Source organism: Pogonomyrmex barbatus, unplaced genomic scaffold (genome assembly GCF_055798465.1).
Source record: "Pogonomyrmex barbatus isolate J1 unplaced genomic scaffold, ASM5579846v1 scaffold6, whole genome shotgun sequence".
NCBI classification, from domain to species: domain Eukaryota; kingdom Metazoa; phylum Arthropoda; class Insecta; order Hymenoptera; family Formicidae; genus Pogonomyrmex; species Pogonomyrmex barbatus.
Window position 1 is genome coordinate 10,486,295 of NW_028297160.1, and position 24,124 is coordinate 10,510,418.

The 24,124-nt window shown below is 31.0% G+C and overlaps 6 protein-coding genes across 10 annotated transcripts; 5 read left to right on the forward strand and 1 right to left on the reverse strand.

The window, feature by feature from the left end:
• Nucleotides 1-37: 37 nt before the first annotated feature.
• Nucleotides 38-9,998, forward strand: vret (vreteno). 4 transcript variants are annotated; one of them, XM_011647807.3, is made up of 16 exons: nucleotides 38-433; nucleotides 2,109-2,301; nucleotides 2,675-2,729; nucleotides 2,928-3,211; nucleotides 3,562-3,717; nucleotides 3,794-3,926; nucleotides 4,129-4,295; nucleotides 4,516-5,952; nucleotides 6,050-6,266; nucleotides 6,393-6,557; nucleotides 6,682-6,796; nucleotides 6,880-7,067; nucleotides 8,360-8,588; nucleotides 8,908-9,074; nucleotides 9,154-9,394; nucleotides 9,477-9,998. In XM_011647807.3, the coding sequence occupies exons 2-16, from the start codon at nucleotides 2,258-2,260 to the stop codon at nucleotides 9,647-9,649; spliced, it is 3,771 nt and encodes a 1,256-aa protein (XP_011646109.2). In that variant the 5' UTR covers nucleotides 38-433; nucleotides 2,109-2,257; the 3' UTR covers nucleotides 9,650-9,998. The 4 variants fall into 4 exon arrangements, with proteins under 4 accessions (XP_011646109.2, XP_088938612.1, XP_011646110.2 ...); XM_011647808.3 differs by lacking the exon at nucleotides 38-433 and adding an exon at nucleotides 1,257-2,005; XM_011647806.3 differs by lacking the exon at nucleotides 38-433 and adding an exon at nucleotides 1,257-1,917.
• Nucleotides 9,999-10,138: 140 nt separating this feature from the next.
• On the forward strand, nucleotides 10,139-12,402 carry LOC105432842 (oxysterol-binding protein-related protein 11). Its single transcript, XM_011647805.3, has 2 exons — nucleotides 10,139-10,881; nucleotides 10,947-12,402. Exons 1-2 carry the CDS (start codon nucleotides 10,650-10,652, stop codon nucleotides 11,297-11,299), a joined length of 585 nt encoding a protein of 194 aa, XP_011646107.3. The 5' UTR covers nucleotides 10,139-10,649; the 3' UTR covers nucleotides 11,300-12,402.
• Nucleotides 12,403-12,545: 143 nt separating this feature from the next.
• Nucleotides 12,546-17,433, forward strand: LOC105432839 (uncharacterized). Of its 2 annotated transcripts, XM_011647803.3 has the most exons (5): nucleotides 12,546-13,091; nucleotides 13,349-13,568; nucleotides 13,718-14,569; nucleotides 15,259-15,494; nucleotides 15,643-17,433. In XM_011647803.3, exons 1-5 carry the CDS (start codon nucleotides 12,844-12,846, stop codon nucleotides 15,656-15,658), a joined length of 1,572 nt encoding a protein of 523 aa, XP_011646105.2. In that variant the 5' UTR covers nucleotides 12,546-12,843; the 3' UTR covers nucleotides 15,659-17,433. The 2 variants fall into 2 exon arrangements, with proteins under 2 accessions (XP_011646105.2, XP_088938614.1); XM_089082488.1 differs by having other exon boundaries at nucleotides 15,259-17,433.
• On the reverse strand, nucleotides 15,608-18,646 carry p53 (transcription factor p53). The gene is made up of 3 exons (XM_011647804.3): nucleotides 18,349-18,646; nucleotides 17,977-18,229; nucleotides 15,608-17,059 (listed from the first exon to the last, which is right to left on the reverse strand). The coding sequence occupies exons 1-3, from the start codon at nucleotides 18,429-18,431 to the stop codon at nucleotides 16,340-16,342; spliced, it is 1,056 nt and encodes a 351-aa protein (XP_011646106.1). The 5' UTR covers nucleotides 18,432-18,646; the 3' UTR covers nucleotides 15,608-16,339.
• Nucleotides 18,647-19,360: 714 nt separating this feature from the next.
• On the forward strand, nucleotides 19,361-22,423 carry Nelf-A (Negative elongation factor A). Its single transcript, XM_011647802.3, has 6 exons — nucleotides 19,361-19,624; nucleotides 20,071-20,503; nucleotides 20,576-20,998; nucleotides 21,074-21,270; nucleotides 21,348-21,447; nucleotides 21,606-22,423. Exons 1-6 carry the CDS (start codon nucleotides 19,415-19,417, stop codon nucleotides 21,836-21,838), a joined length of 1,596 nt encoding a protein of 531 aa, XP_011646104.3. The 5' UTR covers nucleotides 19,361-19,414; the 3' UTR covers nucleotides 21,839-22,423.
• A 341-nt stretch (nucleotides 22,424-22,764) lies between these two features.
• On the forward strand, nucleotides 22,765-24,087 carry Tpx-3 (thioredoxin peroxidase 3). Its single transcript, XM_011634700.3, has 3 exons — nucleotides 22,765-22,982; nucleotides 23,140-23,363; nucleotides 23,445-24,087. Exons 1-3 carry the CDS (start codon nucleotides 22,938-22,940, stop codon nucleotides 23,902-23,904), a joined length of 729 nt encoding a protein of 242 aa, XP_011633002.2. The 5' UTR covers nucleotides 22,765-22,937; the 3' UTR covers nucleotides 23,905-24,087.
• Nucleotides 24,088-24,124: the final 37 nt, after the last annotated feature.

The window sequence follows — 24,124 nt, forward strand, 5'->3', positions numbered from 1 at the left end:
ATTCCAATATCACTTGTTTTGCGCGCGGAAAAGAGAACGGTGACGTTGAATCTCAAGGACTTTGATTGTCAAGTTTTCGTCTAATTCCTCCATTTCACGCGTGATTCGTGACGAGATACTTGTTTTTCTCTTTCTTCATGTTCATCGTGACATATGAGTGAAACTTGAAATTTTATCGATTTACGTTTAAATGTTGCTATGTCTCTATTTTCTTGCACGGACACATCTCTTTTGCATCGATTTTCCTAGTAATATTTTTGCGTGTTGATTTGGTACAATTTTAACAAAGTGTGTAAAGGGAGGGATCTCGCAACGTGATTGGTAGACATAATTCGACAATCCCATTCAGTCTCGCATTCTTTCGAGTGCTTTGTAGTACGATCGCGAAAACATGTGGATCAAATGAGTAGCGGTGAATAGTGAAACCATCAGAGTAAGTCATAAGTCATTTTATGGATGTTTAACAATAAGCTAATAGTGATTTCGATCGTCAAATTTAATATCGAGAAAAGGACAATAACGAAAAGGAAGAGAAACATTCAATTGATGTAATATCAAAATCGCGTATTCATTAGTTAACTCGATTGTACCTCCCTTCCTCTCCTTTTTTCTGCTATTAAAAAGTGACGGAATATAGTAAATATGTTTAGTATAATTAATTTAATAGAGAGCATTCTTCATATATGATGAACGGTAAAAATCTTCAATCTCAATAAAATAATATTGAGGTCGCCATGTTTAATAACCTTAAGCGCGGGAAATGTTGGACTCGTAAGGTTTGTTCTTGATAGCTGAATTAACGTATACTCGTATTTGAAATGAAAACCTTTTCGTTTTGGTTGAATTTGCATTATTTATCTTTAAATATATGATTTGGTTTTTTTTTTTATTTTTTTTAATAACTAATACACAAAATATCTCATTCTGAATCTTATTAATAAAAATGCTTTTAAAGATAGCTTATAAGCTTTCTGATTGGCTATGAGCCATTTTTAGACTTATTAATGAAAGAGGATTCAGAATGTGAATCTTGGAGGTTAACGTATTTTGAAACGAAGTGAAAATTACAAAAGTGTAGAAATTCATTGGAATATCTCCTTATGTCGAAAGTAAATTTGTAATTGGTAATTTTCATTTCGTTTCAAGATATACAACTGATCCCCTGAAATTTAGCGAAAACGAGTAGGAAAATTTAGTCCAGGGATGCGTTCAGAAATAACGAGTGCACCCAAGTTTAATCGTTTAATATTCGACGAAAAACAGATAAAATGATACATCCAGGCTGCGTTCTGATATTCACTGACAGTATATACTGAATATCGTATAGTACTGAAAATATATAGTTCAGGTCACGTATAGATCACATATTATAGATTTTCAGTACTTGTAGTGAATATCGGAACGCAGCCCCAGTGTTTCTCAACTCAGCTCAATACAGCATGATAAAAAACGAGATATACTCTCGAATATTACACAATTTAAATAAATAACAAGGATAAATGATGCATCATGCGAGAAATGGAACGCACTTATAAACCAAAGTTTAAACACGATGCTATTTCTCGTACCTAGATAATCTAGTAACTTACTGAAGATACACCGTATAATTTGGTCCTATCTTAGTACAGATCTAAAAGTATAATTCAACTAGCGGGAAGCTATTAATAAACTACTTTTGTTGCTGAATGTAGCCATTTTTATTTTGTGCAAAATTGTATTTTTTAACTGTAAAAGAAATAGTCCAATGTCCCCTAAATTTTTAAATAATTGCAAGATATAAGTCATTGTATTCTGTTAAACATGGTGTTCAATTTTAAGTTCGTTTATTTACTTTATCCCGAAGTGCATTAGTCTCATTTCGAGTGTAGAAAGTGTAGAAAGGAGAATGAAATGCTACTCCTCTCTATTCTTTGGAAGGTATAGAAGATTTCGATTCGTCCATTCGAATCGTTCAGATTTTTTTTTTTTTTAAGTGAATTTCTTTCACAGACATGTTTGCACAAACGTATATACAAACTTATGGCTCTTTTTCTTCCGCGGCGTTTTTTTTTTTTCCCACGTGTTTACATAGATATTTCGAGATCCTACGCTAATACACGTTGTTGCAGGTCAACTGTTCTTTGTTGTATTCGAATCATTCAGTAGTATTCGAGCGGTTGGAAAACAGTTTCTTGCGCAATATCTATACTACGTATCGTAAAGAACGAGGAAGAATTTTACGACGAAAAAACTTTATAAGAGAGAATTGATACACAACATGGCATATTTTAACGATATGAATATCGAGCCGATTGTTGATCGGTAAGAACAAAGCAACATAATTAGATGGAATCTATCTTGCTTCTTGCAAGTGATACATTGCAAAGTCGGCAGGAATTATTAAATATTTGTGGAATATATTTTTTTTTTGTATCTACATTTTTATCAATATAGATCAACTTTAATCTCGGTTTAAATTTACTCTTTTTAGAGTTAAAAAAGATAAATTAATTTGATAGTTAAAATTAATATTGATAGAAATTGATATTGATAGTTATTAGTTATTAGTTAAAATTAACATTGATAGAAATGGACGTTAATACTAAATAATTTACAATGAGACTAAATTTGCATATAGTAATTGTACAAACTTATATTCTTGTACATGATTTTTTTATGCTTATGTTATTTACAGGACGGATGCAGAATATACAATATATGTGAATAATTTGCCAATAGAGTTAAATAAGGTATAATTTATTAATTTAATTAATTATGATTAAGAAGTTTTGCATTTTCCTTTTTAATATAATTTTTCTTTTGACTTGATTCTTGTATATATATTTGTTCTTCATGATTTATAATGTTATATATACATATTACCTATATTTAAAATAATGAGATATCTATTTAATAACATGGTTCATAACATGTATGACATTTTTAAGGATGCCATTAGAGATATCTTTAGTCAATATGGTAAAATTCTTGGAATGTTCCATCCTTGTAATGCTAATTGGGCCTATATTACATATGAATCATTTCGTGAAGCTGAATTAGCTATACGAGAGCTTAATGATAAAAGACCGTTGTATCTGAAAATAGCACTTGCAAAAAACAGAAGTTCTATGAAAGAAGAAGTGCCAGAAAAATCAAACATATCAGAAATTTCTGAAAAACCAAAAATAGTAAACGTTGAAGAGTCACCATCTGTTCAAAATGATATAAAATAGTAAGCAAAATATATTAATAATTAAATTATAACAATAATTAATAATCAAATGAACATTTAAACATGTTTGATATATTTTGATTTTTTTTTAATATAAATGAATTATAAGGCGTGTTACATTGATTATTTGAAAAAATATCCAATTTTTAGGACATTAGAAATTTTAAAGAATAGAAAATGCTTTTAACATTGAATATAAATTAAAATTTTATATATAACAAAGCACGAAGATAGATAGATAGATAGATAGATAAATATATATATATATATATATATATATATATATAGTTTCTCAATGTGATTCTATTGTTTGTAATATGTGTAATAATGTAATATATATTTAATTATAGTCAAGGTATGGGTCGGGGTCAATTATTAAATAGTACCCGTAAACCTGCAATTCCACATATATATGCAGATGGCGAATCATCATCTTTGCCTTCGTCCTCGCAAGTATTTCAGGAGATTGAGGATCCTTTTGCAAAAACTAATAGATTGTGGACAAGGTTAAAAAAAATACATCACAATAACTGTTTAAATTTTTTGCATTTTTTTTGCATTTTATATAGTTTTTTATTTTAGAGGTGTGATAAATGTTACACCAGATGGAAAAAGACATGTTTCTCTTGGACGCGGTTATACGTTGTATGAATTTCCAGAACCAGATCCTAAGATTGAAGAATATATTACAACAGTACACGAACAACGAAAAAATGTATGTTACAATCACGCAAATGCAAATATGCATATATAATATAAAAATTTCATATATGTCATATCATATCATATATGTTGAAATTATTTTATTTACTATACAATTAATCCATTTCATTAATATAATTAATAATACAACTAACATGTTACAAAAGTGATTACGTTTTAGAGAAATAATTAATTATATTTTTTTTTCTATGTAGGGATTATATGAATGTTCCAAAGATAAATTTAAGAATGAAGTGTACAAATGTATCGTCTGTTCTATAAAGACAAATAAATTTTGTGAGAAGTGTTATACGCATTATTGTAGCAAAGCATGTCAAGTAAAAGATTGGTCGCGACATCAGGCCGAGTGTAATCGTATTCCGTAATTATATTCATAATTTATAATCTATGCTTTATACTTAAGCAACTAAGTAAAAGAATATATGTTTTTAATGTTAATTACTCTAAACAGAATATTACAGATACTTTTATTATTTAGATATTAATAAAGTAGATGTTACATATTAAAAACATATTTGTTTTATTTACTCCAATCCGCTTTTAATAATTACAAAACTTGTATTTATAAATTTTTTTCACAGGGCATTAGTGGAAGAAATAGATACTAATATGTCATTGTTGCAAATTAATCAAGGTATGAACCAAATGAAAAGGACATCATATATGAATGATGAAATAATTAAATCTAATGATGTGAAACTGAGGCGGCCTAACACATTTAATGGAATACAAGCAGAGAATTCGAACAATACAAATAGAAATGACAGTATGCACAGAAGTAATGCAGAGGGTAGTTCTGTGAATGGTATTGAAGATAAACATTTATCTGCTCAACGTGATAATAATGTATCTCAAACTAAAATGACAAACTTATCGACAAATGTAGACAAAGAACTTTCTCAATATCGATTGCACAGATATGATACTAACGAGAATACTGATCAATCAAGAAAAAGCGACACATATTCCGCAACCTCTAGTTCTAATCAAAATTATGATCGCCAAGACGATTTAAATAAAACTAGTATGAAAACTAGTATGAAAAAAAGACTTGATTACGATGTCAATGTAAGAAAAAGAACTTGCAACGATGATAAAAGTCAATCTTATCAAAGAAACGGCTTTCAGAGTGATAATAGTTCTTTCAATAACAACAAAGGAAAAATCAATAGGCAAAAAGTTTCTAATGATATATCGGTGAACGATGATTTGGATTTTTATAAAGATACTCATTTGTCGAAAACAAAATTTATAACCGTTGAAATTATAATAACATTAAATAGTGATGAATATTGGATATACAAATTGGAGGATAGAGAAGCACGTAAAGATTTAATGATAGAATTGCAAAATGTCGCAGTGAAATCACGTAACGTGCAACCAATTATCGGTGAAATTTACGGCGTACTGTATGAAGGTCTTTGGCACAGAGCCATGGTAATATCTTTACGCCCTACTAAAGTTCATTTTATTGATTTTGGCAACGATGAGATACTAGACGAAGCTGCTGAAATTAAAGATATAGGAAACCTGATTAAAGCTCCCAAATTTGCTAGGAAAATTCGCTTAGCAAATGGTACAAGTTATAAATATAGAAATCTAAAAGAAGACGAGCAAATTTCTGTTAGAATGTTGTCCATCGATGCTGAAAAAACAATAACAGTAGAAGTGCAAGAGCAATCGACAACTGTATCTTCACGTGCAGTGGAGAGTACTTCAAAAGATGTAGCGAAAAAAATTGTGCCGCAAGAAAAAGAAAATTCACAAGTATCATCAAATAAAAGTACAAACATTGCGATTCCGATACCTAATATTTTGGACGCTTGTGCCGACTTATTGATTCAAGAAAGAATTTCCGAATTACCAATTGAAGGTTATATAGAAATTCATGAATTGATACAAAAAGATGTTTATGGTGCAACTTTTTGTCCAATTGTTTATAATGCTATGATTGAAACTATTTTGTCTGAGATGCAAGATGAATGTAAGAAAGAGCAACTAAGAAGCGCAAATTATAAGTAAGAGTGCATTTATTATGTACAAAATGTACAGAAACAAATATTTACTAAATATTAATCATTAAGCATAAATTAAAATAAAAACATATCTTTTTAGACCAAAAATAGAAGAACTGGTTTGTGGTAAATTCAAAGATGGCTGGTACAGAGGATATGTCTTGGCATGCCCCCTAACATCGTCCAATTTACGTATCATTGCAGTAGACGAAGGTAGAGTTTTATCAGTTGATAAAATTGTAGCATGTCCTGAAAAGTTTTTGGATATTTGTGCTTTTGGAATAATGTGCGAAATAAATGATTTCACGCTATCGCAGGTACTTTTAAATTAAGATATTTTATTGCATTTTTTTCTTTATAATTCAAATTTAATTTTATATATATAATTTTTTATATATATAATATATAATTCAAATTTAATTTTCACTTTGATATGTTATAAGGGAGAAATATATGAATTTAAAGCAATCTTCAAAAAGCAGAGCCAAGAAAGTCTGCAAATTAATATAATTATAAATTCGCAAGTGAAAAATGCTATGGTGAAGCCATGTAAATATTTCGCGAACTTACCAATTCGCCTATCCTCCGAACTAAAGAATGGATCTAAGGTTTGATATAATATCTCTATATATCTCTATTTTCATGGCTGTCGATTGCTTTTGTAGGCTATATTGCTTGTTTTCGTTTGATTTCTTCAATTTTCTCTAATTAGATTTTTTACTATTATTTTAGATATGTCTTACCAGTTACCGAAATCATTATCATATGTTTGCTCGTTCTCTAGACGAAGTTGAAGTAGAATATTATAATGATATTATGCAACGCGTTGCTTTATGTGCACGGACAGGTAGTAACTGATTAAATAATATGATGAGATAAATTGATAATTATGTAAAAAATTGCATTTATATTTTTTCTACTTTATCGCAGCACCGCATTTATCTAAACCTCCAAATAACTTTGATCAAGTGATCGCGCCATATGAAGACGAGAATAGATATCGTGCGATGGTTCTTGAAGTAAATAGTGATAAAGTTAAGATAATATATACTGATTTCGGCAATATAGGTGAAATTAATGTAAAAGATCTTCAACTCATGCCACAAGATTTGATACTGGTTAGTGTGACTTACCCATGTTAATCGATAAAAAAAAAAAAGTATATGTATATGTTGGGTCGGATTTACAGTGCTTTTCTAAATGATTTACTTTTCATGCTATTGCACCTGTTTTGATTTGATCTTTATGGGGTTGGTTTTTTTTTAACAATAATGATAATTATAGCCGATATATGTTTCAAACAACTAGACAATAAATGGTTTCCATTGGCAGACTGGGTCTTCGTGTCGAATAATTTTTACTTTTCTGAATTTCAAGACAATGTTTATCGCGTGTTAATTCAACGATCTTGCAACGTCGCCTACTCAAAGCTAAATCTAATTTCATCCCTTCCTTATTAAATCGATAATCAAATTTGAAATCAATTAATCCCCGACTATTGAAAATTATTTTATTACGGAAAATATCGCAAACGAGCGATCCAGGTTCATTTCCTGGCTGGAATAATATTTTTCGTAATAAAATAATTTTCAATAGTCGGGGATTAATTGATTTCAAATTTGATTATCGATTTAATAAGGAAGGGATGAAATTAGATTTAGCTTTGAGTAGGCTACGTTGCAAGATCGTTGAATTAACGTAGAATTAACGTAATTCGCGATAAGCATTGTCTTGAAATTCAGAAAAATTATTCGACATGAAGACTCAGTCTGCCGATGGAAGCCATCTATTGTCTAGTTGGTTTTTTCTTTCCCCCTTTTTACTTTTTTTTTCTTTTTTTTCTTCTCTCTCTCTTTTTTTTTTTTTAATACTAATATATGCACTTTCATGCTTTGTACCTAAAACATTTTCATACTTTGTACTGTGTGTGAACATGATACATTGACATATATGAGTTCTATATTTGATACGGTACATTATTTTGCATCTTGCTTTCGTATCTTGTATGTATCAATAAAAATGTTAAGATTGCATGATTAAATAGATGAGACCAGAAAGACTACAAAATAAACATAATTGTGCTTGATTTGATCGGAAACCAAGAATACATAAAAATGCTTGATTTGATCGGAAACTAAGAATACATAAAAATAATCCATTACTACTAATATTGTTCATTTTTTTCTGTGTTACGCATTTTGCTATGTAACCGACTTACACCGTGATTGCTAATTTCACAGGCTAATTTTCTACAGCATTTCAAACAGCAAGACCAGTATATTAATCTAATCTAATCACTCAGCATATGAGGGAAAGCATTATGTGAAGACATTATCATATCATCGAATATGGAGGGGAGGGGGACGTGGAATAACATCAGTTTTAAATTGTAATGTTTATGTTTTTATAGCAACGGTATTGTTCGACAAAAATATTCTTGAAAGATGTTCCTCGTGACGTACCGAGCAATCAAGAAGTTGATGCTTATCTACGCAATTTAACAGGCAATGAAATACCTCTAACATGTACGTACGAAGGTGCATCACCAAAAGATGGAGTTTGTCTGACGATGCCTACAGGAGAATGTGTCAATAATAAACTAAAGGAATTATTAATTCCAAGATGGAAAAAGGAAGAAGGTAATAACAAGAAATTGCGTGAAATTTTTAAAAATTAATGCAATATATTTGCTTTTTATCGTAATTTATTATGCAAAGATTTTCGATAGACTATTATTTAAGTCTTTCAACACGATTTTCTTAATGTGATATTTTATTACACAAAATTTTTGTTCAATCAGAATTAGCGTATAATTGTTGCATTATTTTTTCCTTATACTTATTTTTTTACTTTAGTTTTTTCTATTTATGTATCCTAAGTGTCTTGTCATAATATAATTTTTTTTGTATACAACTGCATTTTACATACAATTATAAATTTACTATTTTCCTGATACAGATCATACATGCTACATGTTCGATAATATAGAATTCGCAAGTTTAGGACGAGTAGGTGATACGGTGAAAGCAGTAGTATTGGATTCATCGACGGATCCAACAATGTATATGTTAGGTCCTGCAGATACCGATTTAATAACTCATATCTTTGAAGTGATGCCTGCATTGGTAAACAATATGTTGAATTTGTAAGGACTTTACCATTATTAAAAAATATGTACAATAACATACTCTTATTTTGTTTCAGTTGAAAGAATATTGTGATAAAACAGAGTATTATATACCAAGAATGCAGGAATTATGTTTGGCGTTGTACGAAGAGGCATGGTATCGGGCAGTATGCTTAAATCCGACAGAATCAGACACGACGTCTAAAATTTTCTTCCTTGATTGGGGAAATACAGAGCTAGTAGAACATAAGAACATAAGAATAATGCCTAAAGATTTTATCACACCTGAAGCGTTGGCGAATATGTGTACTATTGTCAGTAAGTATTGAAATTGTTAAAAATAAAAGTTAAAAATAGAATAATTCTCATGTTCATATTCAAATTTGTTTACTGCTCGCAGATTTGGCACCAGTTGATAATGGAAATTATTCGGCCGATGTACAGAAGAAGATAACAGAGCTGGTGGTGCCGAGTAAAGGTATCACGATTAAAATCGTGGAACATGAGAAGAATACTTATAAAATCGAATTACCAGATGTTCGTGCCGAATTGATCAAATGCGGACTTGTATAATTTTCGTATAAAAGTTTTAATTTACATATAATTTTATAGATTATCTGACCACAGGGTTATTTTTTGTCTTTTAAGTTATAAGATACAATTTTCTGTAACAACGTTTCTTATATTTTTTTTATATTTCGAAAAACGGACAGTTACACATTTCATTATTTTTAATTCTATTGTGTGTCTAATATAACATCTAGATTTCATAATTGCAGTTCGTCGTTCATCATGTTTTTGTTTCGAATAATTTTATTTTCATGCTTATGTTTATGAGAATTCTATTATTTTTTGCTATAGATATTTAGATTTGAAATAAGATTTTTGTATAGCTTAATAAAAAAATGAGTATAATAAGTTATTCTCCCATCACAAAAATGTTTTTCCCCACGCTTATTAACGATTTCGATTATTCGATACGAAGTGTTTTATTTTTCGCAGTTTTTTTTTTGTGCTATAGAGTACCTATATAATTGGCTATTTGCATGTAATCTCGTATCAATAAAACGTCAAGGTTTATGCGGATGAATTTGCATGAAGTTTATGCGCGAAGGAACACGTGCAGAGCTGCGATTGCGCTTAACTGCATTGTTTATATGTATACAATATATGATTGATATGGTTTTTTTTATAAACAATCGTTATTTGCGACTTATATCATACTGATTTATCTCGATCTGTGACTTACGAAGATGGATAGCTGATATAGAAAACGAAAACGGCGAAAAGCGCTCGCTCGGAGAGATCTGCATTTATTTTCCGATATTCATTTCGCACAAATAGGGGAATTTCCAGTGAAGATACTGAATCACTCGTGACACCGAAATTGCCGCGAGTGGGGTGTATTATATTCTCGATGACGGGATTTTAGTCTTCTTTTTGTTTCTTTTTATAACGACCTAACCTGGATGTGTCAGCTGAGCACGATCGCGCTGGCTCAGATGACGTATCTCTTGTGGCATTCCCGTTGTTTGTCGAGTGAGAGGTTTCCAAGAAACGAGATCGGTAAACGATGAACGTGCAAACGAGGCATCCCTACGAGGGTCTGCTGCACAAATACACGAATGCTATGAAGGGTTGGCAGTATCGTTGGTTCATCCTGAGCCCGGAGACTGGCGAATTGCATTACTTTCTCAGTGAATCTGAAAAGAATCAGAGGCCACGGTGTTCGATATATCTAGCAGGTGCTGTGATAGCCCCCAGTGACGAGGATTCGAACACATTCACCGTCAACTCTGCCACAGGTAAGTATCCGATGGTTAAATCCAATCCTAACGTAATTGCTCCTATAATAGATATGATCTTTTAGGTGATATGATCAAACTGCGAGCTACGGATGCACGAGCACGCCAGGAATGGGTAGACAAGCTGCGGGCAGTTACGGAGATGTATACTAGGGCAATAGCCAGCAGCCATCCTCCGTTACCACCACGTGAACATCCTGGGAATTCTGGCAGAAATCCTGTTGTTAAACTAGAAGTGTTAGATGCCTTTGCTAATTGCCAAGAACAATTAAGAAAAGTGGAGAAACATAATCTTGCCCTGGCGCAATCTATCGAGAACTCGGATCTGCATCTGGACTCAGATCTCTTAGTTCTCAAAGCTATGGCGCACACCACCTTGCATACACTGAGCCAATGTCTCAATATATTATATCAGTAGAAAATTAACATTTTTTTATGCTTGTCTATGTGAATATCAATTTTTTATATTCGCAAATGCGTAAGATCGTCACCTTCCCCATTACACAATGTCTATATTATTTTAGTTTAAACAAAAATTATATATTATTATCCATATTATCCATTGGGGCTGACTTTAGACATCTGTGCACAATTTATTAAAGATAAGATTAATAACTCTTGCCATTCTCGTAAATAATCTTTAACAATTAGGTAATTATTAAATAATTATTTTAAATCATTAAGTTTTACAAAAGTATTTTTTTTATATACTGCAAACAATGCTAATGAACAGTGAACTCTTATGTTATTTATAATCGACTATAAAAAGAATATGATTTTAAATTTATCTGATTTGATTATAGATTATCTTTTTTTGAGAAAGAGGAAAAAACGATTATTTAATATATTATGATTATATTATATATTATAAAAGCAGTATTTTTTATGTTGAAATATTTTGATCTTCCTATAGTCATATCGCGTGATTTAATCATATAATATAGATGAGTTTCTCTTAATGATGTCTACAGAAATAATTGCCATTTTTGCTTGCCGTCTTAACTTGACCGGCCCTGTCAGTGACAATCTCTTATATATATATATATATATATATATATATATATATATATATATGTTCTTCCAATTTAATAATACCGCATAAGTGAAAATGTAAGATATATATATATATATATAATTTTATTAAAATTACAGAACATGCATGCATATATATATATATGTATATATAGATTTTATTATACGCAATAATTATATAATACATTCTCTCCCAATCTCTTTTGCTCCATATAAAAACTGATTTCTTGCGATCAAATAATGATAATCAAGTGTAAGATATAAAAATATGTATGCAAATTACTATATTTGTCTACATTACAAAAATGTATTAGTAAGATGTATTATTAATATGTATATTAACACTCTTGTAAATTATACATTTAATTTTTGTCATTGTAAATTGTTAAGAAAGTTTATAGTTAAAAGTATTACTTATTTCCACATATTATAAAGACTGCCATGTATAGATATATGTTATGTAAATTAAATTGGCTGTAAGAGATGTAATTTTCATTGAAAATATCATTTCTAAAAAAAAAGCATCGATGTGTTGGAGTAAAAGGGAACGACATATATTTGTCTCATCGTAATATGACGTAAGAGACAATGTCAAGAACGTGTAAATGGGTGAAGGTAAACGAGCAAGTGACTTTTCTTTCTCACTGAGAATCAGACATAATCCGGTGCTTCCAAAGCAGTTCTACTCAAAGTGTCTTAATGATCAAAATGGATTTACGCATATTAAGCAAGTAAAGTCAATTGATAAATTAATTCTTGAAAATTAATTTTTTACATATGAAGACAATTTCAAATTTTATTCAAGTATTGAAATATTTATTCAAGTATGTTTTGTCTTCCTTTATTAATAAATTTATATTAGCAAAGACTGTAACTTGATTTTTGTTTATCATCACAAATAATAAAAACAATAATAAAGTGTGAAGAAGTATGCCGCATTTTTCGTGTTCCGAAGTTCTAACGGAAGCAGCTGGCGTGAAAATCATAACATCTCTGCCAAAAGAGGATATGAATTCACATTCACCGGGAAAGATGGTCCTTAAAATGCGAAAAGTCCACGCAGGATCGTGTATGCATGGCAAATCTTGCGGATTTCATTTAACCAAGTCGAAATGGGATCCATATCCGTGGGTCGGTTATGTCGAGGATAATAGTCCTGCTGATTTAGCAGGATTGAGGTGAGATTTATGTGATTTTAAAAATATCGGCAGATATCATAGATATACATGTACTCTTAGGACCTTTTAAATAAGTACAGATGTACATTGTAATATATAGTTTTTAAAAAATATATTTTTTTCACAGTTAATATACAACTTTTCAGTTATATATATTAACGTAAATATAATTTTATCATATTAATAAATCAAATGTATATTTTTGTGTAAGCTGATTTCATATTTATTCATATAAATTATTTCGTATGTTTTATTAGATCGGGTGATTGTTTATTGGGTATTGATGACACCGATTTGTTGGGTCTAAAAATCAAGGATATCGCTATTTTGATTCGTAACAAGGAAAATACACAAGATCTAACATTTTTCATTTGGAGATACACACATCAAGAAGAGGAGCAAAATGATACTGGGCTAGCTCTGAAAGGTCCACTTCCGAATGTAGCCAAAAACCTTGCAAATGCATTGTCAGGAACGGTGTGTACATTTTACAAATTAAAAAATACAGAATTATTATCGATCCTCTTCAATTAAACATCGCTTTAGGAAACCAAATGATTAATCCAGAATTAAACTGGATGAAACATGTAGAATTTGTTTATCATAAAATTCTTTTTTTTTTTTAGGTTCATGCCTTGGAATGCCCGATCTGTTTGGAAAGTGCTACGCCTCCGGTCTCGCAATGTGTTCACGGCCACATCTTATGCGTCGTCTGCAGACCGAAGACATCGCGTTGTCCAGTTTGCAGAGTCCGACTTGGTCAGGGTCGATGTCTTCTCGCGGACAAATTGCATAGAGTACTTCGTGACACCTTTAACGTGAATAACGATGAGACGATAAACAAAACCGCATCCGGTCATTATAACTTACGCGGTCAACTGTTTGGTAAAAAAAGTAGCAAGAGACAAGAGACTTCCATCGCAAATCAGTCAAAGAACAATTGTGCCATGTTGAAACCAAGACAATTCTTATTGGCCAGATTATTGCTCGGCGGCAGAGAAAAAGCTGTTTCCGCGGATAATTTAACTAAAGTATCTGAAATATCAGAAGAAGCTATGACAATTCCTGATGGAGCGACAAACATTAATAATTTACGTGTGCGATTGTCCTTGAATGATCGCACAAAGTCAGCCAGTACTGGCGAATTGTCAAGAGATAGCAAAGCTCGTATCAATGATTCTTCATCGCAAATTGTTGAAGCATCTACGATGGATTCCAGCCAGCAATCGTTGAGCTTACCTCAAACACCAAGGTGGGGTGGATCAACGGATTCTATATCTTGTGTACAGCTGACATGTCCGTTTTTGCAATCTTGTAAAGAAGTAGTGACATGCGATTCATTATTGGAACATATCAGGACTCATGCAATACCGCAAGTTCACTTCTACTCCGGAAACGCAAGAATCCCATTTCCGCTTCCTTTCGGCCATGAAGCTCTTTATATATTCCATCATGGAAACAATATATTTTTCTTTCAGGTATATCTTTCAATACAAAATGATTTGTCATATTTATGCGAAGAATACATTTTGTATTTTTTATTTTAATTCTTAAAGTCTCTGTGCAAAGAAATCGCCAAGAGATAATAAAAATCTAATAAAAAATGTATATCATTCCGTAATCGTTTTAATAATTCACGTATTTGTAGAAAGAATATTATGTTTAGCGTTTTATAATCATCTCAATTGATTCGGATATTTGTCTTTAATATACTACACATCTTGTTGATTTATTTAATATAATCATTGAAGTTATCAATTTTAATTTTAATTAAAAATATACATATTTGTATAAATGATATATAATAGAAATTTATAATTATAAAAAAACTTAGATCAAATGAAATAAATTATTTTTTTATCGAATAACTTATATATGTGCAATAAAAACAGAATAAGATAGAGAATATTTCAAATATATAAGATAAGAAATATCTTATCTATAAGATAAATAATAAATATATCTATAAGAGATATCTCTATGAATATGACACTTGATTAATGATTTTATTAGGCTTGGCGAATATCGATTATAAAATGAAAATTTTATAGATTATATAATATTACACAAACTATTATTAATCACGAGAATTATATACAATCATGATAATCGAAAATGCGTAGATCTACTTGCAAAGATTTAAAACTTGTTTTATTTTTATATATAGTGCAAAGATGAAATGGCATGGATGACATATCCTCCAAGGATGACACATTCAAATAGCAGATGGGAATGGACTCTGCATGCTTGGGGTGACAACGATACGGATGTACAATTGCGAAAACCCGTCGCAAGCCTCGAGGATTCTGCATTATCTTCACAATATATTGCCTCATTGCCAAACGCATTATCATTAAAGGCTATTGATATACAAATATCAGAATATAGAGCACACGATAGACTGTACGTATGAAAAGAATAATATATAGAATATATATAATAATATCAGTTATTCGCAACAAATTTATAATTGCGATCGATGCAAAGTAAATATTAAAAACATTTCAAAAAATGTGTTTTGAGAGAAGTAACAAAATTATTTATTTTTCAGTGATACAATGTCTTAACAAGTAGTAACTTATAACACATATTGTATCAATTATCTTATATGAGATAACAGCAAACAAAATAATTAATTTATAAGTTTGCACGAGTAATATCATGCAGAGTTCTAAAATTCGCGAACAAATGTTAAAACAGGAATATCCTTAAAAAATTAAGAAATAAGTTCGTAAAATTATTACTTAGAATATCAGATTATAAACATGTTTACTATTATAAATAAATACATATACAAGTCGATCTTTAAAAAAAAATGTTTAAAAAGTCAGAAAAAGAGAAAGATATTTGTGCATTTTTTATTGACTTTTTAAAATATCTTCCTGTTAAAGTTCTAAGTTTTGATTCCTAAATTTTAGAACGTTCTATATATCATGAAAGACAATTGAATAGATATTATTATTAACTTAATATTATTATAATATACGTCGTATAAAATTCTTTGAAGTATTTCTAGCGATTCACGCTAGTATCTTTAATTTTTGATTATGAATATCGAATTATATGTAATAAAATCACAATTATTTATAATAACATGAACATGCAAACTTATCAAATACTAAGAAGCAAAGATAAATTTTTGCTAACAAATGATTAAAATTCATAATCTACTTTTTAAAAAAATAAGTAGTTTTTTAAAAAATAAGTAGTATAAAAAGAAAATTTAAAACTTGGAAACATATGTCTTTTTAAGGCATGTTATGTAATATATCATCCATATATGGCTTAAAAAATTCATGCATACCAGTTCTCGCCGCTTGACCGGCCATAACATCATATGCGTGTTTATAGACGGACAAATAATTCTCTTTACCGACAATATTTAATTCTACTTTATAAACAAGCATGTCAGATGAGGATGGCATCTTTTTAGCTGGTGGTAAAACAAGCTTTCGTTTAACAGGTATTGGCTCTAATTCTGTTTCCTCTTTTTGTTTATCTCGTTTTGGACAGCTACATACTCTAACTAATAATGTTCGACGAGCCAAAATCTGCCCATTATTATTCTCTAAAGTAAATATCAATTCTGTTGGTCTACGATTCATGCCAGATGTGCAACTATTTTTGCAAAAAAATTTGAAACACATTGGTACATATTGTGAACCAGCTTCGGGTTTGCAAAGTGGCGTTAAGATAGAAAGATGTTCATTTTCTTCTTGATACATACTAGAAGCATGATTAACGCAATGTACTACATGTTTAATTCTGTCAGGATTCATGTTTTGATTGACAGGATTAGTTAATGCAATATGATTATGACATCGTTTAACAGGGTCGCTTTTATATTGTTCTAATACAAAAGCTAATTCTGTGCGTAAGAATAAACCTGAAGTTGACGGCTCCCACGAAAATCGTAAAGGTAGAGTCTTTTCCATTTTGATAAAAACTTTCTTCAATGACTGCGAATACTAAACAAAAACAAAATAAATAGACAACATAAATTAACTTATTAAATTATTTGATGATATTATTATGTATTATAAAACATTAATTAAAGTTTTATATATATAAAATCCATAAAAATTTAATAATTTACAAAAATTTAAATAAAATCATCATGCATACTTGATTTTATTTAGCACCAATCTATTATATAAAAAAAAAACTTATATCTGCAATATATAAAACCTGCTTAAACATAATTCTAATTTGAATAGATTAATCTAATGGATTTCATAGATAAGAGTTTAAGCGAAAAAGTTTAAGCAGATTTATATACATTTAATAATATAATGTACAACGAATAACATTAAATATTAAGATATTAAAACACTTCCAAAAACAGGAGTTCTTACTTTCACCTTTACTTATCATCTTATTTCATCTTTGGACAATTTCAAAAGTATCATAAGATGACACTTACAAGAAATTGCTGTTTATATGGAATATTCCATAGAAAAATTATATAATCTAATCGCATTTATCATCAAGAGGCAGAATTTATCTGCAAGGTAGGTACATGTTATTTGGCAACAAACTTTGTTTTAAATTAAATTAGAAAATATAAATATAATTCAATATATCTATAATCACATAAATTTCACAGCAAATTTAGCCATTTATATTATACTGCATTAATATATATTAAAAACTATTATATATAAAAAAATCTAACTGCAATATATATTAATTATTTCATCATCAAAAGATCTATTAATAAGGTCATTGTTAAATATTTATATATTTAAAAAATGTTTATATACGTGTACATTTCAATAATTTCAGAGTAGCTTTTTGTACATTAAGTTAGTATGTTTTGAAAGGTCAAATTTGCTATTCAATTTAATACAAACTTTTTAATTGTAGAAATTTTCAGAATACTTACCACCCAATCCTGACCACCACCATCCCCAAAAGAATATTGGAAATTTAATTGATTTGAATAATCGTTGAGTGACGGATATAATTGAGTGAGAAAATATTCTTCTTCTTCTTCCATTTGTAATTTTCTTCTTAACCCCTTTTCTCCAATAGAAATTTTTTCCTCAATTGTTGATAGGTCAGGTTGTGAGATATCGTATTTTTGTTCGGGGACATCAAATTCGGATATATTTTCCGGCAATGGCAAAGTACCTCCGCTTTATGAAAATAAACAAAAGAAACGATTCCATAGAAATTACTGCGCATTTAAAAGCGCTTGTGAGGCGAACATGGTGAACCGGTACAATAAGCAGATGATTAAACAAAAATCACTTACAATGTGTTTTCGATGTCCTTGTAAGTTTCCTCATCTATCAACTCAGATTCCTGAGAGTCCGAAAATGCATTCGTGCTTACCATATTCGCAGTTTTTATCTCAAGATTGATCAAAGAACGAATGACGACACACAGTACACCATTGCCGACAAGTCGCCAATGAAAGGCTGACAGTTCTTTGTTCGAAAAAGATCCCTTCAGGTCCCTCTATCTAACGTAGCAAAAATCTGGCAATAATGCGATATATTTCCATGAGTACTAATTTGTTCGATTTGTGCTTCTTTGATCGATTATTCGATTGGCTGATCTAAAATTTGAGTATTTTCATTATTTCAGAAAGATTAATATACTTTCAATTTTGCTTAGTATATAAAAAGTAGAACTAATAGTATTCATAAATTTCAAACAGAGACTGACATTGTTATCAAAACTTATTTGCACATTTGAATTTAATAAAAAAGTCGTCCTAATAATCATGAATACCATCTTTAGGGCGATCCTATCTGATTATAGGAATCGAATATCAGACGATTTGCATTCAAGGTCGAATTATGAATACTGCTTAAGGAAATTTTGACAAGAATATATTATTAATTCATATTCCGAATCCTCTTTTATCAACAAATATGTCTTAAAAAATGGTCAATAAAATGGCTTATAAGTCATTTTATTAGCAATGAGCTACTTTTAGAGATACTTTTATCGATAAAAAAGGATTCAGAATTGACTCACCGTTTTAATGAGCTTGAATACAAAATTGAATTGGGTTTGGATTTTGAATACTCTTATAGTGATTATTAAATTTCACTCTTAAGGAAATCTTAAATACAAGATTAAATTATCAATACTATATTTAGGACAACCTTGAATACAAAATTGAATACAAAATTGAATTGGATTTGGATTATGAATATCGCCCTTAAAACATAAATTTGACAAGGGCAGAGGAGGAGGGGAGATCACATGAGTATCGCCCTCTGAGGTGTGCGCGCGCTGCTTTATGGCGGGAACCGCATGTGGCGCACTACGGCGAGGTACGGCACGCGTCAAAAGCAAACGACTCCAATATGGCGAATGTGAGGGACAGTGATACATCGTTGTGGCTACATAACAAGCTCGGCACGTCAAACGATAGCTGGACTGGCAGCTCGATCTGCTCGCAGCTCAATGCCGAAGTATTGCGGAACATCAAGGATTGTTTTCCCGACCTGCAAACGCAGGTTAAACTCAAGCTACTCCTGTCGTTTTTCCACATACCCAGACGCAATGTGGAAGAGGTAAGCGCGCTCGCGTTTATACCACTACTTTTACATCTTTCACGAATTCGCTCTATCGAAATGTCTGTTGCTTCTACAAACATGATAATTAATAACAAACACATTTTTCATCCATCTGGCACTAGCCTATTTATGTACACGCGCCATCCATTTAGCTGTCCTCAATTCATGCGATGTTTTTGAAATGCTTAGTATAAAATTTGTGCGTAGGACTAATATGTATAGGAAATTACCATTTTCCGATTCAATTCAATAGTTGGAAAAATTATGATTCCTGTATGAAATTTATAATGGAAATTCCTGATGAATTTATGATATGATATAATTTAACTTATCATTCGTCATGTCAAGATTTATATTAGAAAATTTAATAAACAAATCTAGAATTTTTTATGTAAATTCTTAAATTTTATTAAAATTTAATTATTTCAATGTGTCGATAATAGTGGCGTGTGGAACTGGAAGAGATCATTGAAGTTGCATCACTCGATAGTGAATTGTGGGTATCGATGTTATCCGAAGCGATGAAGACTTTTCCATCAACTGGTTCTTTGAATACGGATATTACTGATTTGGATGAACACAGGCCAATTTTTGGTGACTTGGTCAATGATTTGCGGAAACTTCTAAAAAAGCAAAATGATCCTGCTATGCTTCCCTTAGAGTGTCATTATCTTAACAAGACTGCATTGACTTCAGTAGTAGGCCAGCAACCGACACCAGTCAAACATTTCACTCTCAAGAGAAAACCAAAAAGCGCGGCCTTAAGAGCAGAATTGCTTCAAAAAAGCACTGATGCCGCTAATAATCTTAAAAAAAGCACAGCTCCTACTGTACCAGTGAGAAGCAGAGGAATGCCAAGGAAGATGACTGACACAAGTAAATATAAATTCACAAATATATATTACATGTATGCTTGATTTTCTCATAATATTATTTGTATTTTTTTAGCACCTTTGAAGGGAATACCAAGCAGAGTTCCGACAAGTGGTTTTCGATCTCCCTCACTCACAAATACTTCTATGTCAAATAGAACATCGATCAGCAGTAGAATTCGAAAAGATGGAGGTATTAAATTACTGGATATTAATGAGCAACCTCTCGGATATGCACAAGCAAAGAAGAGGAAAAAGATGTTGGAACTGGAAGAGCAACAGAAGAAAGTTGCGGAAGCGCAAGCGGCCGCTGCGGCAGCAGCAGCTTCAGCGGCCTCGCCAGTCACGGAAACCCCGGCGACTCCGGAATACGCACAAGGATTGGCTGCGATAAATCCACCTGCCACACCAGTTACACCAGCTACAGTGGCACCAGCGCAATCCTATACCGCACCTAGCACACCAAGCAGCATTTCGGTTACAACTACGCAGCAAACATGTAAGATGAACGTTGCAATCATTAAAGATTATATTGCTTTGTGTAGGTTTTAATTAAGTATTTTATGTCGCACAGCTACTACGTTAACAACTACCACCACAACGCCCACTGCTATCCTAGCAGTAGCCACACCGACGGTGATAACATCTGTGGAAAGTACTCCCGTTGCCGTACAAACGGTCAGACCGGCTCAAACAGTCACTCAGATTCGTATACAAACTACTGCACAACCTAATGCGGCGGCTAATCCAAGAAAAGGCCTATCTCTTACGGTAAATTATTTGCCGAAATTTCTCATATTGGTTTTGTATATCATAGATATAGAAATGTCATTATTATCGGATTACAGCGAGAACAAATGTTGGAAGCACAAGAAATGTTTAGAACTGCAAATAAAGTAACGCGTCCAGAAAAGGCTCTTATCTTAGGTTTTATGGCTGGTTCTAGAGGTATGTCTATATATATTTTTAATATGCAAATTTCACGTGTTTTTATCGTATATATAATACTATCAATTATTTTTCTTTATTTATCGTATATATAATATTATTTATATTATTTTCTTATTTTATCGTATATATAATACTATCAATTATTTTTCTTACAGATAATCCTTGTCCTAAATTGGGCAATATAGTCACAGTAATGCTTTCGGAAAATATAGAAGAAGTAACACAATCGGATGGAACAACTGTCCCGATGTTGGTTGAAACGCATTTCCAAATGAATTACACGAATGGCGAATGGAAGAGGATAAAGAAGAATCGACGTATCGTGACAGAGGAGTCTACATCAGCGACCGCTCCCGCGCCGAACGCAACTGCCACGGCTTCCAATTAAAAAAAATCTGTTCAGATTGCTATATCATAGAATTTATGTGTATATGGAAATATCATTTTGTTATTAGGAAATGATACGAAAATTGTGATGGTACGTCTTCTTAACGAATTGATAAGACGTTAATAAATTAACAATAGCTCGGTTCATTTTTCACAAGATAATCGTCATTGAATAATAACTTTTAATTATCGAAATTTCACTTCTCAATATGATTGATCAATATGATTCATTTTCTAGCATCAATCTTATCCTTGATAATCTATATTGAGTTTTCCTTGATAATCTATATTGAGATTAAATGAAAAGAAATTTGCTTCCGGAGTTTTTGTTTAGTGCTTTCTCTTTTACCACACATTTATAAGTATTGTATATGATTTATATAATGTGTATTTTAAAATTATATATAATTTGATAGGAATAATATGCAATGTGAATAGTCAAATATACTTGTTGACTTTAATATAATAGTATTACTATATTAAAATCTATACATCATATACAGATAAATAGATATGTATATATTTTAATAAGATGAACATAAGACTTCTATAATATTGTTACTGAATAAACATATGATTATATTTCTGTTTTGTGTATGTTGCTTGTAAGCATTTTGTATTTTGTTATTAATTATATTTACATTTACTAGTATTATTTTTTTTCAACTGTGGTGCATATATCAATAATCTTTAAAGTTTTTATTTTTAAGAATTATAGTTTTCTTGATTGATATAAGCGAGGAAAATTAGGAATTCTATATTTTACTTGAACAAGTGCTGCCAACTTTTGCTTTTTCAATTTTATAATTATTTTTACGATGTCATATCATATATATATTGGCCATTTTAAAATTTGTCGCAACATTTTGTACACAATCAAATTAAATTTGCAGAATTGCTATGTTACACGCATACACACTCACACTGTCTCAAGGCAATTCATAACCTTTCTATTCCGAGTCTGCCGGTCTTGCGGAGTCAGCGTGTTGGTGAGAGGGGTTGGCGGAACTTCTTGCGTTTACATTCAGTCGATTCTACGATTCTACAAATTCCATCAAACAATTGCGTAACGAATTTAACGTGTATTATCTGTATTAGCAATGTTTCGATTATTCACTTCACTTCGTCAACGAAGTGGAACACTGGTAGGTATTATTGAACTCGCTGTATATCTTGTTATACATGTTCGATTAAACATTTCGATTCCAACATTTTGTCGACTCATTGCATGTAAACATGGTTATAATGCATCTAATAAATGAAAATATTTTTATCATTTCCCTAATTTGAGTATGATTATAGCTTGCTACCGTGCCTTCTTCGTTGACAAAAACTGATAATACATCGCTAGCAAAGAATGCTCGCAATTTTACTGTGAGTTCAAAGCTACTCAATGATGGGCCACAGATTCAAAAACCTGCTCCAGATTTCTCCGGTACCGCAGTAGTTAAAGGTGATTTCAAGACCATCAAACTCGACGATTACAAGGGAAAATATGTCGTTCTGTTTTTCTATCCATTAGATTTGTAAGTAATGGTTCGATTATCTTTTCTAACATAATTTAATAAATATAATATTTAATTTTTATATTTCTCTTTTGTCCACAGTACATTTGTTTGTCCAACGGAAATCATTGCATTTAGTGATAAGATCTCGGAGTTTGAAGCTCTGAATACACAAGTGATTGGAGTCTCAACAGATTCGCACTTCAGCCATCTGGCATGGATTAATACTCCGAGGAAGCAAGGTGGTCTTGGTGGAGACTTGGGCTATCCTCTCTTGAGTGATTTTAACAAGACAATAGCGAGTAGATATAATGTTTTACTACAAGATTCTGGAATTGCACTCCGAGGTCTGTTCATCATAGATAAGGAAGGAATTCTTCGTCAATTTTGCGTCAACGATCTTCCTGTTGGCAGAAGCGTCGAAGAAACATTAAGATTGATTAAAGCTTTTCAATTTGTTGAAAAACATGGTGAGGTATGTCCCGCAAACTGGCAACCAGATTCTAAAACTATCAAGCCAAATCCGAAAGATAGCAAAAAATATTTTGAATCGGTTAATTAAGCATGCATTTAGAGATTTTATTTGCAAGGGATAAACACAATATATTATATGAATATTCACAGAATGTAATATAAATATTCAAGATTATGATGTAATGTAATGTATAGCTTTAATGCAATGCAATTTAATACATTAGAATTAATATCTCACTTGTTTAAAAAATTAATAAAATTAAAAAAATTATATATATATCTACATATTTATTAAACAATATAGTGTT

What these genes read in the sequence shown, in the direction of transcription:
- vret (XM_011647807.3), top strand. Translation starts at nt 2,258, where the DNA reads ATGGCATATTTTAACGATATGAATATCGAGCCGATTGTTGATCG. An exon ending in ACTAATAGATTGTGGACAAG is followed by an intron (nt 3,718 to 3,793) that starts GTTAAAAAAAAT and finishes TTTTTATTTTAG; the next exon opens with AGGTGTGATAAATGTTACAC. An exon ending in TGCCACAAGATTTGATACTG is followed by an intron (nt 7,068 to 8,359) that starts GTTAGTGTGACT and finishes ATGTTTTTATAG; the next exon opens with CAACGGTATTGTTCGACAAA.
- LOC105432842 (XM_011647805.3), top strand. Translation starts at nt 10,650, where the DNA reads ATGAACGTGCAAACGAGGCATCCCTACGAGGGTCTGCTGCACAAATAC. An exon ending in CACCGTCAACTCTGCCACAG is followed by an intron (nt 10,882 to 10,946) that starts GTAAGTATCCGA and finishes ATGATCTTTTAG; the next exon opens with GTGATATGATCAAACTGCGA.
- LOC105432839 (XM_011647803.3), top strand. Translation starts at nt 12,844, where the DNA reads ATGCCGCATTTTTCGTGTTCCGAAGTTCTAACGGAAGCAGCTGGCGTG. An exon ending in CAAATGCATTGTCAGGAACG is followed by an intron (nt 13,569 to 13,717) that starts GTGTGTACATTT and finishes TTTTTTTTTTAG; the next exon opens with GTTCATGCCTTGGAATGCCC. An exon ending in ACAATATATTTTTCTTTCAG is followed by an intron (nt 14,570 to 15,258) that starts GTATATCTTTCA and finishes TTTTATATATAG; the next exon opens with TGCAAAGATGAAATGGCATG.
- p53 (XM_011647804.3), bottom strand. Translation starts at nt 18,431, where the DNA reads ATGGTAAGCACGAATGCATTTTCGGACTCTCAGGAATCTGAGTTGATA. An exon ending in AAGGACATCGAAAACACATT is followed by an intron (nt 18,230 to 18,348) that starts GTAAGTGATTTT and finishes ATTTTCATAAAG; the next exon opens with CGGAGGTACTTTGCCATTGC. An exon ending in GTGGTGGTCAGGATTGGGTG is followed by an intron (nt 17,060 to 17,976) that starts GTAAGTATTCTG and finishes GTTTTTGTTTAG; the next exon opens with TATTCGCAGTCATTGAAGAA.
- Nelf-A (XM_011647802.3), top strand. Translation starts at nt 19,415, where the DNA reads ATGGCGAATGTGAGGGACAGTGATACATCGTTGTGGCTACATAACAAG. An exon ending in CCAGACGCAATGTGGAAGAG is followed by an intron (nt 19,625 to 20,070) that starts GTAAGCGCGCTC and finishes TGTCGATAATAG; the next exon opens with TGGCGTGTGGAACTGGAAGA. An exon ending in TACAACTACGCAGCAAACAT is followed by an intron (nt 20,999 to 21,073) that starts GTAAGATGAACG and finishes TATGTCGCACAG; the next exon opens with CTACTACGTTAACAACTACC.
- Tpx-3 (XM_011634700.3), top strand. Translation starts at nt 22,938, where the DNA reads ATGTTTCGATTATTCACTTCACTTCGTCAACGAAGTGGAACACTG. An exon ending in GTCAACGAAGTGGAACACTG is followed by an intron (nt 22,983 to 23,139) that starts GTAGGTATTATT and finishes GTATGATTATAG; the next exon opens with CTTGCTACCGTGCCTTCTTC. An exon ending in TTTTTCTATCCATTAGATTT is followed by an intron (nt 23,364 to 23,444) that starts GTAAGTAATGGT and finishes TTTTGTCCACAG; the next exon opens with TACATTTGTTTGTCCAACGG.